The 14,142-nt window shown below is 41.6% G+C and overlaps 1 protein-coding gene across 1 annotated transcript; it reads left to right on the top strand.

Annotated features, from left to right (window-relative positions):
* Window positions 1-413: 413 nt before the first annotated feature.
* Fkbp3 (FKBP prolyl isomerase 3) lies at window positions 414-13,873 on the top strand. Its single transcript, XM_042677785.1, has 7 exons — window positions 414-553; window positions 4,382-4,483; window positions 6,318-6,425; window positions 7,284-7,419; window positions 9,453-9,520; window positions 12,193-12,290; window positions 13,566-13,873. The coding sequence occupies exons 1-7, from the start codon at window positions 446-448 to the stop codon at window positions 13,618-13,620; spliced, it is 675 nt and encodes a 224-aa protein (XP_042533719.1). The 5' UTR covers window positions 414-445; the 3' UTR covers window positions 13,621-13,873.
* The last annotated feature ends 269 nt before the right edge of the window (window positions 13,874-14,142 follow it).

The following is a 14,142-nucleotide window of genomic DNA, read 5'->3' as shown; positions in this document are numbered from 1 at the left end:
TCCGTAAATCCATTCTCCCGACCAGCCTTTCCCGTTTCTCAAAATAATCTCAGCAGGCTTCACGGTTCTATTTTCACAGTGGCAAACGGGCTATTTCCCAGGACACTCCAGCCAAGTTATTTCTTTCAACGTAGGGTTGGGGTCGGGCTCGATGAGGGAGAGCAGGCCGCAGTGACGTCAGAGGTCGCCTCCAGCAAGGCCCAACTAAGAGCAGCGCTCTCCGGTCTCCCATTTCCCCCGCCAACCCCCCTACCACAAGACTCAGGGAAAGAAGTCCTTATAGCCCAGTCCTGACGTCACTCAAGCACAGGGCCCAATCCTATCCGGAAGCACGGAGACCCCGCCCCTCGCGCCCTTTGCGGAGGGCCCAAGCCACGCCCCGAAGGCCGGGCGACTCCGAAGTGTTAGGCGGGCGGGCTTAGTGAAGCAGCGCCAGTGGGGGAAGATGGCGGCTGCCGTGCCACAGCGGGCGTGGACCGTGGAGCAGCTACGCAGTGAGCAGCTGCCCAAGAAGGACATTATCAAGTTTCTGCAGGATAACGGTTCAGATTCGGTACCCGAGGCGGCTGGGCGGCCGGGCTGGTGCGGCTGAGGGACACCCCCCCCCCCATGGATGTCTAGACGTCCGGTTTTCCTCGGTGCCCCCGCCCTCGTCCTCCCGCGGCGGGCCCGGCCCGAGCGGCGCGCCGAGGCCTCGGCGCCTCGCTCCCGCCCCTCGGGCCGCCCCTGCTTCCCCGCGGGCCTCCCATCTCTCCCGCCCGCGGCGTGCGGGCTGCGATCGCAGGATTCACACCCAGTTGGGGATCCTTGGGTGGAAGGAAAGCAGCAGCCCGGGGGTGGGAGGGTGTGGGGGGGTGAAGGTTGGGCCGATGCTCGGGGGTGTGTGTGTGACCCCGAGAGGAGGGGGCTGGGAAGGTCGCCGTGAGGACGCCGTTGGCAACTTGCTTTTCTCACCAGCCTACTGAATACCCAACCTCGATTCCTTCCAGGGGTTTCTCCGAGGCCGAGACACGTGGTGGCTCAACGTTTTCTTTTTAATTAACCCTTTATGTGGCCTTATGACCTTTGATTTTTTTTTTTTTTAGGGGAGTTGGGACCTACATTCCTTGTACCTTGGTCTCCCATTGTTAGAAACCACCAGATAGAGAACTTCATTGGCATTCATTTTCCTGTAGGCCCAGCAGTGTCTCAGCAGACTCCATCTTAACCAACGTCTGTAGTCACAGCTTACTTGTGCCAGACCTTTTTTTTTTTTTCTTTTTTGTGGTTTAGAAAGTAGGCACATAACTTGATCAGTTAAACTCCATTACACTTCATTGTGTACACAGTTTTCCTTCAGATATAAATGGAAACTGCAAAAGTCTGAAATGGCAAAGCATCGAGTGTTTTTAATTCTAAATTCTCAAAATGTAACGTTAATCATTCAGAGGTATGGGTGATACAGTGTATATTTGCAGTGATAAAAGAACTCCCAACTTCGATTTCATGATGTATGCATAATTCTCATAGCGTCAGTATCCAATCATTTTTGTTTTATTAATATATATGTATATATATATATATATATATATGTATGTTGATAGAGAATATTGACAGTGAGGATACCAGAGTGAAAAAGACCCGATTAGGATTCTAATAACATTTTATTCAAACTATTGCTTCTTAAAACAGTGTTTCAATGGAATAGACAAGTAACTAATGCTTCAAAACTTCATTAATTTCTTAGAAAACAAATTATTTCAATGTAGAATCTAATATTCAGCTGGCTAGTGTGGAACATTTCAAGAGAATTGGGTTCTATTACTGTGACAGTTTGTGTGCATGTGCGCATGTGCTGTTTGTCTCTATGTCCTAGGTTTGAATTCAGTGCCTGGGTGCTATCCCTGATCTTTTGTACTCAAGGCTAGCATTCCACCACTTGAACCACAGCTCTTTTCCCATCTTTTTTGCCAGTTAACTGGGGAAGAGTCTCATGGACTTTCCTTCCCAGACTGGGTTCGAACCCTGTCCTCAGCCTCCTGAGTAGCTAGGATTACAGGGGCACCCTTGACAGTTATCTTTTAAATGTGTTTTTTATAGTGATCATTCACATACATAAACAAATTTTTGATAGTCATTTTATTGATATCAAAGAGATTTATTTTAGATATTTTCCTGGAACCTTGCTGAAGAAATTATGAGAATGCTAAAGCAACTGATTGCTTCTGTGTAATAAGCCTTCATGTTTCTCCAGTCAGCCTTCTTCAGAGTATTTCAGAGAGAGAGAAGCAAAGAGGAAAATAATGCAGTAGCAATAATGTGAAAAAGAAAAACTGTTAGATGCTTGGCACTGGTGGCTCATGTTTGTGATCCTAGCTACTCAGGAGGATGACACCTGAAAATCGTGGTTGGAAGCCAGCCCATCCAGGATGAGACTCTTATCTCCAAGTAACCACCAGAAAACCAAAAGTGTCATTGTGGCTCAAAGTGGTAGAGCTCTAGCCTTGAGAAAAAGAGCTCAGGGACAGTGCCTGGCCCAGAGTTCAACCCCCATAACTTACAAAAAAAAAGCCTCCAAAAATGGTGATACTGAAGGATAACTTTCAAAGTGAATCCAGCAAGAAACACAGGCAGAGGGCTGGGAAGGTGGCTCAGTGGTAGAGCGCTTACCTTGCATGCATGAGGCCCTGGGTTTGATTCCTCAGCACCACATAAGCAAAAAGAAAAAAAGCCGGAAGTGGCGCTGTGGCTCAAGTGGTAGAGCGCTAGCCTTGAGCTGTAGAGCTGAGGGACAGCACCCAGGCCCAGAGTTCAGGCTCCACAACTGGACCTCAAAAAGGAAAAAAAAAAAAAAAAAGAAACACAGGCAGGAAAGGAAGCAGAACAAAGATGTAAATTTAGTTATTAGTTACTAGAATTCTAATATATGATTTTTTTTTTAAATCAGAATCTTGCTTTGTAGCTTAGACTGGCCATCAAACTTTCATTGTTGGTGCTTTAATATTTTAGAAGAACTATTTTGGAGTTAATCTCTCAACTTCTTATATTTGACAGAAAAGGAATTGTTATCCTGAATTATTAAATATTTTTTAGTCATAATAGCTAATATATTCTTATCGTGAGAGGTTATGTATGCTAAATACATGAAGTATTGCATTTATAGCAACACTTTGACATAGATGTTATTAATCTTTCATTATAGATAGAAAACTGAGCCTTTAGAAAAACATGGTCTCTTATGTAGTGTGAGACAAGGAGGATTTTAGCCCATGCACTATTCTTAGCAGGCATAGGTCAAGATAGCTATGCTCACCAGGGCTAGTGGCTTCCAAGGGTAGGACCAAGAAGGCTTCTGCATGAGCAGCTGCTTTTCATGTGCTTATTATGTAGATGGTCTTTTATGTGCATTCTTTTTTATTTTTATTTTTATTTTTTTTTTTGGTCTTTTGTAGCTTTATGTGTCTTTTTTAAGCCAGGGTTGAGAACCAAACCCACAGCCTTGCGCGCGCCAGGCGGGCGCCCTTCCGCTGGGCTAAACCCCTAGCCCCTTTATGTGCATTCTTTGATGAGAAAAAGATTAGGATGAGCCATCTTCTCCCAAACATAGCCTTAAGAGTTATTATAAATAACTGGTATTTTTAAGTCTACTTTTTACATGAAGCAGGAGATAAAAATATATAAAATGAGCGGGGTGCTGGTGGCTCACACCTGGCTACCCAGAAGGCTGAGATCTGAGGATCATGGTTCAAAGCCAGCCCAGGCAGGAAAGTCTGTGAAACTCATCTCCATAAACCACTAGAAAACCGGAAGTGGCTCTGTAGCTCAAGTGGTAGAGCACTAGCCTTGAGCTGAAGAGCTGAGGGACAGTGCCCAGGCCCAGAGTTCAAGCCCCATGACCGACAACAACAACAACAAATATATATATATAATATATATATAGTAAATGTACAGTATCAATGTTTATTTCATTTCTTAGTCTTATTGAAAAACACAGCTGAGGGGTGGGTGAATATTGTGCAAGCGCTCTACCACTGAGCCACCTTCCCAGCCCATTGTAGAAGTACATTTTCTATGAAAATAGCACAATGAAATGTAAAATGGAAGGTGTAGGAAGAAGGGTACTTAAAGGGGAAAATAAATGGGTTGAATTTGATCAAGGTAAATTATATCAAATTGTATAAATGTCACAATCAGATCTCATTGTGCTTATGCTAAAGTATTTCTGCTGTGTTGTCCAGGCCAGTATTCATCTCCTAGGTTCAAAGGATTCTCCTGTTTCAGCCTCTACAGTAGCTAGAGCTACAGGCATGGACCATCACTCCAGGCTCAACTTTTTACTTTCAGATCTTTCTTGCTTGAAAGATTTAACCAGCTTTCAACTAACCAGTTTTTTTCTTTGTAGTTTCTGGCAGAGCATAAATTATTAGGAAACATTAAAAACGTAGCCAAGACGGCTAATAAGGACCATTTGGTTACAGCCTATAACCATCTCTTTGAAAGTAAGGTGAGTATTGTTGTATTCTGTTAGCAGAACATCATTTTCCAAAATGAAGATTTAAGTACATTCATTCACAGAAAAGGTTGGAGGTTTTTCATCTGTAGTTTTTCTTAACTGTTACCAAAACAGGACTGTCAAATCTAATAAGGCTAACTTGCAATGTGAGAGAATATTTTGGCATTCTAAAAAAGACTGGATTTTTTTTTTTTTTGGTCTGTTGTGGGGCTTGAACTCTGGGCCTGGGTGCTGTCCCTCAGCTCTTCATGCTCTACCACTTGAGCCACATTGCCATTTCCGGTTTTCAAGCGGTTTATTGGAGTTAAGAGTTTCATGGACTTTCCTGCCCAGGCTGGCTTTGAACAGTAATCCTCAGATCTCAGCCTCATGAGTAGCTAGAATTACAGGTGAGAGCCACTGGTGCCCGGCTAAAAGACCGGATTAAAAATAATTTCCTATTCCAATGAATTGAGATAACAAATTCTTTTTCTTTTTTCTTTTTTTGTTAGTCGTTGGGCTTGACCTCAGGGCCTCCATGCTGTCTGTGAGCTTTTTTGCTCAAGGCTAGTGGTCTACCACTTTGAGCCACAGCACCACTTACGGCTTTTGAGTAGTTAATTGGAAATGAGTCTCACAGAGACTTTGCCTGGGCTGGCTTTGAATGGTGATCCTCAGAGCTAAATCTCCTGAGTAGCTAGGATTACAGGTATGAGCCTCTGATGCCCAACAAATTCTTTTTTGGGGGGGGTGGGGGGGAGATCTGGTCATGAGGCCTGAATTCTGGGCCTGGGCGTTGTCCCTCAGCTCCTCAGCTCAAGGCGCTCTACCACTTGAGCCACAGCACCACTTCTGGCTTTTTTCTTTTTGCTTATGTGGTGCTGAGAAATCGAACCCAGGGCCTTAGGCATGCAAGGCAAGCGCTCTACCACTGAGCCACCTTCCCAGCCCCACCAACAAATTCTTAATCATAATTTTCCATAGGACATAATTTGCCACTTACACTACATATAACCTGTTATATGGACAGAGTAAAGTTCCATTAGAAAGCTTTATAAAAATCTCCAGTATTAGCCGGGCGCTGGTGGCTCACGCCTGTAATCCTAGCTACTCAGGAGGCTGAGATCTGAGGATCGTGGTTCAAAGCCAGCCCGGGCAGGAGAGACCGTGAGACTCCTATCTCCAATAAACCACCAGAAAACCGGAAGTGGCGCTGTAGCTCAAGTGGTAGAGCCCTCGCCTTGAGCTGAAGAGCTGAGGGACAGCGCCCAGGCCCAGAGTTCAAGCCCCATGACTGACAAAAAAAAAAAAAAAAATCTCCAGTATTTTATTAGAATGAAAGGATCATTAATAAATACTTTGGTAAACAACATTCATATTTCCAAGTTTGACTGGCTTTTAAAACATTATAGCTCTCATTTAGAGATGGTCTGTCTGAAAGACATAATTAATTGATTTTAAAAGGTGCCTTTTTTTTTTTTTTTTGCCAGTCCTGGGGCTTGAACTGGCCTGGACACTGTCCCTGAACTTTTGCTCCAGGCTAGCACTCTTCCACTTGAGCCACTTGAGCTACACCTCTACTCTGGCCTTTTCTCTTTAATCTGGTACTGAGGAATTGAACCTAGGGCTTCATACATGCTAGGCAAACACTCTACCACTAAGCCACATTCCCAGACCTTTAAAATGCTTATTAATACAGTTATTCTTAGGTGATTTGGTTAGATTTATGCTTAAGTTACATAATATGTATTCATTGGGCAGATGTTCATTCTTCTAAATGTTCAAAATCTAGTTGCAGTTGCTAGTTTTTAGCATTTTTGCAGTATTGACAGAATGTTTTTTACAGCGTTTCAAAGGTACTGAAAGTATAAGTAAAGTATCTGAGCAAGTAAAAAATGTGAAGCTTAATGAAGATAAACCCAAAGAAACCAAGTCTGAAGAGACTCTGGATGAGGTTTGTGTTTTTTCTACTTTATTGCTTGTGTGTGTTCTAGAAATTGTATTTGTTTTCTATAGTACTTCATTTCTTCTTTTTTTTTTTTTTGTGCTGATCCTGGGGCTTGAAATCAAGGTCTGGGTGCAGTCCTTGAGGTTCTCTTGCTTAAGAGTAGCTTTTTTTTTTGGCGGGGTAGGGGTGTGTGATTAATTGGAGGTAAGAGTCTCATGGATTTTCCTGCCAGGGCTGGGTTGGAACCTTGAACCTTGGGTCTCAACCTCCTGAGTAGCTAGGATTACTCTTGTGAACTACTGGCTACTAGCCTATAGTACTAATTTTTTAAACTGAGAGATGGTTGAATATAGGCAGTGAGCCAGACTCTGATTTGAAGTATACCATTTCCCTAAATAATTCTTTCAGTTATTTCTATGAAGTAACTTCTGACTTTGTATTTAGTATTGCCTCCACAGACATTTTGATTGTTCAAAGCTATTTTAAAAACTATTTTATAACCAGGTTGGACTTGGTGAAATAAACTTTAAAGTTATTTTTAGCTTTTATTAATGTACGTAGACATTCCTGACAAAGGAAATAGCCCAAGCCTAGCTTAACGATCTGTCCCAAATTTTATGGGGGGTTTTTGGTGGTGGTTGTTTTGTTTTTGTGCCCATACTAGGGCTTGAACTTAGAACCTAGGGGCTAAGTCTTGAGATTTTTTTTTTTCTCAAGTGCTCTACCAATTGAGCCACAAATTCTACTGGCTAGAGGTAAAATTATTTTATCGTCAGACTCACGATCAGACTTGGGCTATGTAAGTATACTGTCATCTTTCTAAAAGAATAAAAATACTCTGTTGAGATTTTGTTTTGTTTTTAGGGTCCACCAAAATATACAAAATCTATTTTAAAAAAGGGGGATAAAACAAACTTTCCCAAAAAGGGAGATGTTGTTCACTGCTGGTATACAGGAACACTACAGGATGGAACTGTTTTTGATACTAATATTCAAACAAGTAAGTCTTACATATCATTGTATTTTTGCCTTTAATCATTAGAAAGTATTGTGTAACAGACAAGCTGATGCAGAAGGTTTTCCTTGGCTGTATCTGTTTTAACTTGTTTTCTATTACCTTAGTAGATTAAGTAGTTTGTAAAGTTTAAATCAGGCATGATGGCTCTCACTTGAAAAACCTAACACTAAGGTTGAGGCAGAAGGACCATAAGTAGTTTAAGGCTAGCTTAGGCTACATGTTGAGACACCGTCTTATAAAAGAGGTCATGGTTTGGACCTTCCAAGAACACGGGGCAAGCAGCATCTGCTCCCTTTCTGGGGTGAGGAACGTGCTGTTCTGTGCATAGTGGAAAAGTAAAAAGGAAGCCATTGGGAGTGTGTGAAAGAGAAGCACTTGGTAAGATATGCCAGCCTTGATTTATGAATAATCTTCTTGATAAAACCAATCCCACAAGAGCAAGATACTTCATATGAAAATAGTATTAATTCTTCTTTCTTCTTCTTCTTCTCCTCCTCCTTCTTCTCTTTCCTCCTTCTCCTCCTCCTCCTTTTTTTTTTTTTTTTTGCCAGTCCTAGAGCTTGCACTCAGGGCTTGGCACTGTCCCTGAGCTTCTTTTTTTTTTTTTGGGTCCGGTCGTGAGGCCTGAACTCTGGGCCTGGGCGCTGTCCCTCAGCTCTTTAGCTCAAGACTAGCGCTCTACCTCTTGAGCCACAGCATCATTTCCGGCTTTTTTCTTTTTGCTTATGTGGTGCTGAGGAATCGAACCCAGGGCCTCAGGCATGCAAGGCAAGCGCTCTACCACTGAGCCACCTTCCCAGCCCCTCCCTGAGCTTCTTTTGCTCAAGGCTAGCACTCTACCACTTGAGCCACCGTATCACTTCTGGCTTTTTCTGTTTATGTGGTACTGAGGAATTTAACCTAGGGTTTCATGCATGCTAGGTAAGTACTCTACCACTAAGCCACATTGCCAGCCCTGAATTATTATTATTATTTTTTTTGCCTGTCGTGGGGTCTGAACTCTGGGCCTGGGAACTGTCTCTCAGCTCTTCAGCTCAAGGCTAGTGCTCTACCACTTGAGCCATAGCACCACTTCTGGTTTTTTCTGCTTATGTGGTCCTAAGGAATCGAACCCAAGGCCTCATGCATGCAAGGCAAGCACTCTACCACTGAGTCATCTTCCCAGCCCCCCCCTCAACCCCTACCCCACATTAATTCTTTTTTTTTTTTTTTGGTCTGTCATGGCGCTTGAACTATGGGCTTGGGCGCTGTCACTCAGCTCTTCAACTCAAGGCAAGTGCTCTACCACTTAAGCCACAGTGCCACTTCCAGTTTTTGAGTGGTTTATTGGAGATGAGTCTCATGGACTTTCCTGCCTGGGCTAGCTTTGAACCGTGATCCTCAGGTCTCAGCCTCCTGAGTACCTAGGATTACAGGCGTGAGCCACCAGTGCCCAGCTCCCACATTAATTCTTAATGACTACTAATCACCTCTTAAATCTCCAGCACATTTCAACAATACTACATTGAGGACCAAGCTGATGTTCAGATCATATCGCTGTCCAAAAGTGATGCTTTTAGTATTTGTATATGAAAGGCTTAAAATAGTTTTAGTCATGTTATTATAGCTGTAATCTCTTAGTCTTATAATTTTATATCTTGAATTTATCTGCTGCCTTTATGAGTACAGGTGTGTGTGTGTGTATGTATTGGCACTTTTCTGCCCAGCTAGCTTCAAACCGCAATCCTCAGACCTCAACCTTTTGAATAGTATTATAGGTGTGAGCCACTGGCCCCTGGCTTTTTGAATTTTTAAACTTTGTAGTATTGCAATTCTAAAAGTGTAATTAAGTGACTATGTTTCCACTAAAACTTGAATTTAATTAAAAAAAAAAACAACTAGACTGTATGAGTTGGAGGCCCAGTTGGTAGAGCTCTAGCCAGTAAACAAAAGTGGCAGGTATTGAGTTCAAGTTCTGGTCTCAGATCTTAAAAAAAAGAATGCGTATATCAATAATATTTTAATCTATTTTACAGGTTCAAAGAAGAAGAAAAGTGCCAAGCCTTTAAGTTTTAAGGTTGGAGTAGGTAAAGTTATCAGAGGAGTAAGTAAAGAATGGCTAATCATATGCTTAATTTGCTATGATGTATGTAAATATTGCGATAAAATGAAAGTAATTGTTTCAGTCAGACACATTGGACACTCTCATTGCTAGGTGATCTGGCATCAGTTCTCTTGTTTCCTATTCAGTAGTATCCACACTTCTGAGGTTATTACAAGATTAAATGAACATACCTTAAAACATCAGTGTAGAAGGGACCGAAGTATTAGTTCCTTCAATTTCTTTTTTTCTTTATTTTTGAGTCTGGTCATGGGCCTGAACTCTGTCCCTCAGCTCTTCATCTCAAGGCTAGCACTATACCATTTGAGCCACAGCGCCACTTCCGACTTTTTTTTCTGCTTATGTGGTGCTGAGGAATCGAACCCAGGGCCTCAGGCAAAAGCGCTCTACCACTGAGTCACCTTCCCAGCCCAGTTCCTTCAATTTCTAACCCTTTTCTATTTCTCTTCATAAGGCCAAACTTTGCCATAATGTTTGGCTTTCTAATTTGGTCTTTAAAAGTCTTGTAAAGAAAGAGCCTATAATTCTAGCAACTCAAGAGAACGAGCTCTGAGGATCACCATTTAAAGTAAGCCTAGGCAGGAGAAAGTCCATGAGACTCTTACCTCCAGTTAACCAGAAAACTGGAAGTGGAGCTGTGGCTCAAAGTGGTAGAGTATTAGCCTTGAGCAAAAGAGCTCAAGGAAATCTCCCAGGCCCTAAATTGAAGGCCCATGACAAACAAGAAAAGAATTATAAAGAATTTATTTGTAATCCAGAGCAGGGTGAGAGTGGCTCACGCCTGTAATCCTAGCTACTCAGGAGGCTGAGATCTGAGGATTGTGGTTCCAAGACAGCCAGGGCAGGAAAGTCCCTGAGACTCTTATTTCCAATTAACCACTCTGAAACCAGAAGTAGTGCTTTGGCTCAAAATGGTAGAGTGCTCTCCTTGAGCAAAAGGGCTCAGGGACAGAGCCCAATCCCCGAGTTCAAGCCCTATGACACACACAAAAAATAAAAGTAAAAAGAGAGAGAGAATTTATATGTAATCTGGAAAGGGAATGTAGATAATGTGGAGAGGTAAAATATTTGTCTCACTGAACTGCTCAGTTTGTTTCTGTAAAAATATTTTTGAAACATAAACTAGGCATACTTTACCCACCTGTATTACACTATATTACTATACTAGTGTTCAAAATGAGATGTAATGAAGGGTAGCAGTCAGCTTCACAGAATCACATTTCCTTTTTTTTTTTTTTTTGGGGTCCGGTCATGGAGCCTGAACTCTGGGCCTGGGCGCTGTCCCTCAGCTCTTCAGCTCAAGGCTAGCGCTCTACCACTTGAGCCTCAGCGCCACTTCCGGCTTTTTTCTTTTTGCTTATGTGGTGCTAAGGAATCAAACCCAGGGCCTCAGGCATGCAAGGCAAGCGCTCTACCATTGAGCCATCTTCCTTGCCCAACAGAATCACATTTCCATGCCAGGTTCTGACCATTGTTTTAAGATCATGTATTGAGAACTTCAAAAATAAAGTCATAAGCTTTTTTTGGTGAGGAGGGGGACAGTGGGCAGTCCTGAGTCTTGAACTCAGGGCTCAAGGTTATTGCCCTACCATTTAAGCCACAGCTCTACTTCCAGCTTTTTTAAAAATTGGAGATGAGTCTTCACTTTCCTGCCCCACTTGACTTCAAACCAGGATTCTCAGAGCTCAGCCTCTTGCGTAGGATTACAGGCATGAGCCAATAGTACCTGGTTATGGAATATCTAAAGTATCACTCTTTGCCAGTCCTAAGGTTGGGTTTACTCATACTCAGCTTAGAGAATACAAAACATCTTGGCTGGGTGCCAGTGGCTCATGCCTATAATCCTAGCTACTCAAGAGGCTGAGACTGAGATCTGAGGATCTCGGTTTAAAGCCAGCCCACCTGAGCAGGAAAGTCTGAGAGACACTTACGTCCAATAAACTACTTAGAAACCTGGAAGTGGCGCCGTGGCTCAAGTGATAGAGTGGTAGCCTTGAGCTTGAAGAGCTGAGGGACAACACCCAGGCTCAGAGTTCAAGCCCCACGCCTGACAAAAAAGAAAAAAAACATCTTGCAACTAAAGGCTTAGTAGAAAAGCTCAGTGTTTAGTGCCTTCCTACTATGTGGAGGTAACTATCAAGTGAATTTTTTCTCCATTGAAGTTTATATGATTATTGCATTTTAACAGTATGATTATATTGTCTTCACTGCCATTTAACACTTGTGGGACTGGCTTTAAGATCTAAATGTGATAAAAGGGGAAAGGCAACCAAGAACAAATCAACATTTCTTTGAAAACTTTGCCTTATTCAAAAGATCTTGGTGCTCTAACAGGGTAAGTTTGTATGCATACAAGTTGTGGAATTTACCCCTAGAGAAAAAAAGCTTTTGGAGTAAAATTCTCATAATGGTGCTTTTATAATGTGAGATATTGCACTAATATTCACGTTATATCATTTAGAGAGTTTGACCATTACATTGAAAATAAAAAGCATTTTTCCTTTTTTCCCCGAGAAAATTAAAGACACATTTAGCACTCAATCAGGTATAATGCCTTAAGACAATAAAATACAATAATAGGCTGCTTTTATGAATGATTTTTGTTGTTCTGTCTTTTGAACATTTTAATTTTTTTACTTTGCTCTTGTCTTTAGTGGGATGAAGCACTTTTGACTATGAGTAAAGGAGAAAAGGCTCGACTGGAGATTGAACCAGAATGGGCTTATGGGAAGAAAGGACAGCCTGATGCCAAGTATCCTTTCTTTTTTCTCTTCGTAACTAAAAGCAGAAACATAAAAGCACCTGAAGATGTGAAAGATGTTATCTAGACTAGCCTCTAGATCAGATCAGGATTCCTGTCCAGAATGCTCTTGCTGTTCACATATTTATGTGTCAGCATTTAACAGATTGTACTTTTCTTGATGGAGTCTCACATTGCCCTGGCTGGCCTTAAGAATCCTTCCCATCTCGGGGCTGGGAAGGTGGCTCAGTGATAGAGCGCTCGCCTTGCATGCTTAAGGCCCTTGGTTCGATTCCTCAGCACCACATAAGCAGAAAAAAAAAGCCGGAAGTGGCGCTGTGGCTCAAGTGGTAGAGCGCTAGCCTTGAGCTGAAGAGCTGAGGAACAGCGCCCAAGCCCAGAGTTCAGGCCCCACAACTGGACCCAAAAAAAAAAAAAAAATCCTTCCTATCTCAACGTCCTTACAAAGGAATAACTGCAAAACTTCTGACACACCCAGCAGATACTTCTGTTGGTGCAAGGTGTCTCATATTCTCTTAGTCTTAATTTTTAAGATCTTAAATAGAAAAGTTGCATCTCTGAAAGGCAATTCTTACTTAGATGTCTGAAGAAATTACTTTAAGTAGTTACAAGGCACAATACAACTTTTTAGCAAACTATAAATACATCAGGACAGTTTTATACTATGGTATAATTTAAGGTTAAATGAATAGAAGTATCAACTGTAATATGAGAACAGGACAAATAGTATAAAGAAATATATTTATTAATGTTAATCACAGTACTTCTGATAGGCTCAGTAAACACAAAACCAAAATCTCAATCACTTGAGATTATTCAGGCTAATATATAGGAAAATGGGAAGGTAGTTTATAGCTGTTGGTTTTATTCTTGTTGGCTTAGGTTTTAGTCTTACTAAACTTCAAAAATGTAATAGCCAACTGAAATCACAAAGCCAGCTGCAGTTTCCTCATATGGATCATGTATTGAAAGGTTATGATTTCCATTAGGGTACTTATTGCTAGTAATGCATCACATTCTAAATCAAGCTCTAAGCTTTTATTTCCTCCCATTTGAGACAGTATTATTTCATTTCACTATATAGTCACTCTTATCTTCCTGATTTTAGCACTCTTCCTGCCTCAGTCTCATAAATACTGAGGATATACTACCACACCCAGCAAAAGCTCTAGGGGTAAAACCCAGAACATAATTCTGATTTTATACCAAGGTTATTGTGGGTCAGGATGAGGCACTTTTTGTCATATTTACCTTGACTTTCAACAGAATTCCACCAAATGCAAAACTTATTTTTGAAGTGGAATTAGTGGACATCGATTAAAATAGTTCTTCAGATCTGAAGAGATCAGCAGTGATAAAACTTGGCCTTGAAACTTGTGTTGGAATAGTCAACTGGAAAATCCAAGGAGTTAACCCATGTTTATACTTGATACCAATTTTTGAGAAATGCAGTCCCGTATAAGTCCCACAAATCTAAAATATTTTGGTATAGCTGTGTAAAATATTGGTTAAGGAGTACTTTTTCCTTTTACCTCATGTAATCTAAAAGGCTCAATAAAATCTTACCAACTATATCTTTGATTGGTTTGGTGTTAACTTGTATTAATGCTCTGATTTGGAATACAAAGTGAGACCTCATCCTATCGGAATAATTTGTAATTGGAGATTTTTGCCTTTATCCCTTTTGTCTTTATCCCAATATGGTTAAGAAACTAAGGGTGCTAGGTGCTCACACTTGTAATCCTAGCTACTCAGAAGTCTGAGATTTGAGGATCATGGTTCACAGCCAGCCTAGGCAGGAAAATACCCGAGACTCTCATCTCCAATTAACCACCAAGAAACT

The sequence above is a fragment of the Dipodomys spectabilis genome, unplaced genomic scaffold (assembly GCF_019054845.1).
Source record: "Dipodomys spectabilis isolate Male_0828 unplaced genomic scaffold, ASM1905484v1 ptg000042l, whole genome shotgun sequence".
Lineage (NCBI taxonomy): Eukaryota > Metazoa > Chordata > Mammalia > Rodentia > Heteromyidae > Dipodomys > Dipodomys spectabilis.
This window is presented reverse-complemented; position numbering and strand designations above follow the sequence as displayed.